This window comes from Buteo buteo, unplaced genomic scaffold (assembly GCF_964188355.1).
Source record: "Buteo buteo unplaced genomic scaffold, bButBut1.hap1.1 HAP1_SCAFFOLD_50, whole genome shotgun sequence".
In the NCBI taxonomy this organism is placed as follows: domain Eukaryota; kingdom Metazoa; phylum Chordata; class Aves; order Accipitriformes; family Accipitridae; genus Buteo; species Buteo buteo.
The window spans coordinates 106,457-110,877 of NW_027439216.1; the positions used below are offsets into that span (position 1 = coordinate 106,457).

The 4,421-nt window shown below is 54.6% G+C and overlaps 1 protein-coding gene across 1 annotated transcript; it reads left to right on the forward strand.

Moving 5' to 3' along the window:
* Nucleotides 1-1,854: 1,854 nt before the first annotated feature.
* On the forward strand, nt 1,855-3,675 carry LOC142027667 (T-cell activation Rho GTPase-activating protein-like). The gene is made up of 4 exons (XM_075021958.1): nt 1,855-1,956; nt 2,184-2,301; nt 2,459-2,604; nt 3,580-3,675. Exons 1-4 carry the CDS (start codon nt 1,855-1,857, stop codon nt 3,673-3,675), a joined length of 462 nt encoding a protein of 153 aa, XP_074878059.1.
* Nucleotides 3,676-4,421: the final 746 nt, after the last annotated feature.

Sequence of the window (4,421 nt, forward strand, 5' to 3'; positions counted from 1 at the left end):
CCAGCACATCCTCACTGGTGGCACTGGGGGGAATCCTGCCATGCAGGGCAGAGAGCCCCACAGGGCACAGGGTCCCAGCTCTGCTGCGCTCAGGCTGCTGGTGCCGGGCGGCAGCTCGCCGGCGGCCCTTTCTGCTGCGGGGATGCTCTCTAAGCGCAATCTCATTTTTGCAGGATCATCCCAAGCAAGGGCCACCGACAGCCCCATCTGGGAACAAGGGAGGCGGACTTTGCCGCTCACCAGGTGAGTTTTGGAAAGGAAGGCAACCTCCTGCGAATGGTTGAGCTGTGCTCACTTGTCCCTTGAGTGTCGCCATGCAGGTGCGGCACCCCAAGGCAGGACATCACCTGGACGAGCACAGACACCCGCTGGGCAGCGGCCGCTGGACGTGGTTCTGCGGGGACACGGAGCCTCTGCTGCTGCCCACGGCTTGGAGGAGGGCAGGGCGAGGGCTGGGACAGGCTGTCCCGGTGGCACGCCGGCTCTCAGGAGCCTGCGAGATGGAGCCGCTGAGCTGGAGCCGCGGTTCCAGCTGCTGGCTCCCTGCTCGTCCTCACTGCTCAGCACCGCGCTGCAGGCAGGGCAGGCTCCGGGAGCAGCGGCCTGGCAGTCTCCATTGACGGGATCTTGCTCTGTTTTCCTTTGCAGCAGGAGGAAACAGCAGGAGGAGCAGGAGGAGGATGGGGCTGCCCTGGCCCTTTGCTCTGCGGAGGACCCCGGCCGCTGCCCAGGCGCCAGGGCAGGCGGGCTCCGGCTGTGGCAGGGCGCTTTTTGGACAGCCCCTGGCAGCCCTCTGCGGGGAGGACGGCTCCCTGCCCCGGCCCATCCAGGTAAGCCAGCCTGGGCAGGGGGTCCCCAGCCCTCCCTCCCGCTGCTCCAGAGGGGACGTGGCTGTCCCCAGGAGCTCTGGGGATGGGGGATTGGGCTCTTCACCCCCAGACCATGCTTTGGGGGGCAAGGAGCAGGATGTGGGGCAGCGCTTTGGTCACTGCTGTTGGAAGGCAGCTTCTCAGCCAAGCAACTGTCCTCCTGCCCCTCCTGCAGGAGCTGCTGGCTGTCCTGCACCGGGAAGGACCATCGACGGAAGGGATATTCCGAAGAGCTGCCAGCGGAACGGAATTTCGGGAGCTGCGAGAGGCCATGGACCACGGCGCCGACGTCGACCTGGGCAGCCAGCCTGCGCTGCTGCTGGCCGTCATCTTGAAGGTGAGCGCTTCTGACCTGCAGCTGGAAGAGCTCCTGCCTGGCCTGGAGTGTTCAGAGGCTCACCTGGAGCCCCTGGCATTGCAGGACTTCCTCCGAAGCATCCCCGCCAAGCTCCTCGTGACAGACCTCTACGAGGACTGGATGGCGGCGATGCAGAAGAGCGGCAAGGAGGAGAAGATTGAAGAGCTGAAAGCGTAAGTGTGGGCAGCAGCCTGCCTGTTGAGGAGGGACTGGTAGAGGCCTGGGACTTGCCTGGAAAGGGACGGTCTCCTTAAAAAGCTGTGTCTTCTGACAGCTTGCTTTTGCTGCGGTGGGCTTAGATTTCGGGGGAAAGGGCATGGACAGGGAGCCTTCCCTTGCCTGGGCTTGGGGGAAATCAGGATCTAGGAAGGAACGCCGTGCTTCCTTCCTGAGGCACAGGAGCACTGACCGCTGGCTGAGAGCACCTGGAAATCTGTGCAACTCACCCACTGGCTCCCACCTGCCTTGGGCAAGCTTCGGGGATGGCTGTGGGCAACATCTGCTCTATTAACGTTGAGTTCCTGTTCCCTCAGGGTGGCCGAGAAGTTGCCTGGAGCCAACCTCCTCCTCCTCAAGCAGCTGCTGGCCCTCCTCCAGCACATCGGCCACAACGCCTCCAGCAGCAGAATGACCGCCAGCAACCTGGCCATCTGCCTTGGGCCAAATCTGCTGAGCCCACCTAACGAGGACGTGCTCCCCCTCGAGGCCATGCTGGCGGTGACTGAGAAGGTGCGCTGTACTGAGCAGCCGGCTGCAGCCTTGCCGGCCCATCCGAGCTTGGCTGCTCAGAGGTCCCTGGCTGCCTCCTCTCTTGAGCGAATGCTGGTGGGGTGGCTGCCTGCAAGAGCAGCCCCACAACCACAGCCTCCTGTGCAGAGGCAAGGGTCGGGAGTGGGAAAGGCTGTGTGATACATTTTCAGGCACCTGGGTTGAGACTGAGGGTTTGATGTGTGCAGGTGAACGTGCTGGTGGCGTTTCTCATTGAAAACTGCGGTGACATCTTTGTGGAGGAGATGGCTGGCCGCTCCTGTCCATCAGCCGGGGAGTCGGCAGCCCCCATGGACAGAGCCACAGGTATGAGGAGGAACTGAGGGCTGTCCCAGGCTGGGGCTTGGGGTACCAGAAACCTCAATGTCAAGAAGACAGCTGGTGTAGGGCTTTGGGTGGGTTTTGCTTTAGGTGTGCTTTACTTCCAAGGAGTCACTTTGCTGCACGTGCTTTTCCTTTCTAGACCTGCATTTGGAAGAGCAAAGTGGCCCTGCAGGTGAAGCAGACGCAGAGGACCAGTCAAAAGCCTTCCTGGACACACCACCGTCTCTGCTTGTCCTCCCCAAAGAAGCAGGTGTAGATATGGCAGTGGAATCGGAAACAGGAGAGGTATGTCAGGTCGACAAACGCTGTGACGTTTCTCATGTATGAGAGTAGTTTCTGACAGGTCCAAGCAGCTGCTGTGCCTCTTCCAGGCATTAGATCCCTTGGGTGGTGGTGGGCGTTTTTTTCACTCTAGAACGATACATAAGAAAAACCAGAAAGGTTGTTTCAAATCTGCATTAGGCATGTACTTAATCAAACTAAATACCTACTAGAAGACAAATACAAAAAGGCAGATTTCAAAAGAAAAGGCTCCCACCTCAGAAGTTGGTATTGCTGCCAAATGAATAGCAGCAGAACTACATCTCGGGAGGGCAGAAGAAACCCCAGCAGAAAGAAATTGGCAAGCCTTTTCTTGCTCTCCTTTCCCAGCATTTCTCTGAGCTCTATCCTACCCTCAGAGGCCACTCAGTCTGTGGTGCCCCAACCTGCAAGGAGCAGCCCGTCAGCTCCTTCTGCACATCAGGATGCCAGGGCTCGAATGTGCGGTGGCTGCTGCAGCCCCTGTGAGCCCTGAGCGGGATTGCAGGCTCCCAGCTGAATGGCCCTCACAAATTAACTGTGTCATACACCCGTGTGAAAACTGTGTTTGTAAGCAAGCTTTGAAGAAAGGACGTCATTCTTGCTACAGTCTAAAATACTCTGAAAGGGACAGCAAGGTCGTCAGTCTGCAGCTCTGTGAAAATTAAGGCTAAGTGCCGTGCAGGTTTGCCATCGCACTTTGTGAGACAATCCTGTTTGTTAGAATTTGCTCAGCTGAGCAGTCATGGGTGTAGTTGTCAACTTCAGAGGAGTTTGGCTAAGATCCTACTTCATCAGAGCTTCATGAAGTCTATTTTGGGACAGGGGACTGTGCAAAATGTGGATAATGCAAACCAACCAAAGGGATCTTATTTTAAGAGCTAAGTTAGCAATTTGGAAAAAAGTACCTTACTACTCCAGGCGTCTTGCTACCTGTTAAGTTCAACATTTCTGGTTCAGGTGCCTGTACCTTTGCCTCCAATAACCCCAGAGAGCACAGCAGAATTCCTGGTATGTCCAGAAGAACTGAAAAGTGTTTCAGAGGAAGAAAGGTAAAATGAGCTTTCTTTGGTTAAAGTAAGAACTGACTCCAGTGGATCGTGGCTTTACCTATCTAATCGCACTGTGGAATATAAAGGCTTGCAGGGTCTTCCAAGGAAAATGAAAACCGAAGAAACAGAAAGAGAAAACAGGCCTGTGGAGAGGAGAGTGAAAGCATACCAGAAGAGAAAAGGAGGAGGAGAGAAAAAGAGCTTTTGGTTATCAACAACTGAAAAAATCCAGGAAGGTCAAGAATCCTAGGTGTTTGTTTGACCCTTCTGTCCATCTTTCAAAACTCTGAAGACTGGTCTAAGTATATGAACTATTTCTATGATACACAAAGATGGCCCCAGAAAGGAAGGATGCACCTGCCTTCTGGAAAAAAAGTATGTCAGGAGGAGAATGCCGTTCCCAATTTTGCAGTTTTTGTTTTGTATTTATTGAAGTTCTGTTTGCTCAAGGGTAAGCGCACACCCTGGCAAGGTCATGAAAGTCCCAATTCTGAGCTATTTAACCTGCTACCTAAATAAAGACGCAAATGAAGTCTCACTTTTTTGTCTGTGTCAGTTGGCAATCCTCACACTGCCTTGTATTATCTGAATCCCAAATACACAGCAAGGATTTGTTCCAAGTCACTTTAGACTCTAAGATATTGGCACTTTTTTAAAAGGCCAAATTTCACCTGAGGTAAGTTAGAAGGGAAAAAAAATTCAAAAAAGAGAAGACAAATACATCTGGTCACTATACAGAAGGGCTCTAGT

Excerpts from the sequence above, each read along its gene's own strand:
- LOC142027667 (XM_075021958.1), top strand. The coding sequence starts at position 1,855 with ATGACCGCCAGCAACCTGGCCATCTGCCTTGGGCCAAATCTGCTGAGC. Across the intron at positions 1,957-2,183 it reads TGCTGGCGGTGACTGAGAAG|GTGAACGTGCTGGTGGCGTT; the intron begins GTGCGCTGTACT and ends TGATGTGTGCAG. Across the intron at positions 2,302-2,458 it reads CCCCATGGACAGAGCCACAG|ACCTGCATTTGGAAGAGCAA; the intron begins GTATGAGGAGGA and ends TTTCCTTTCTAG.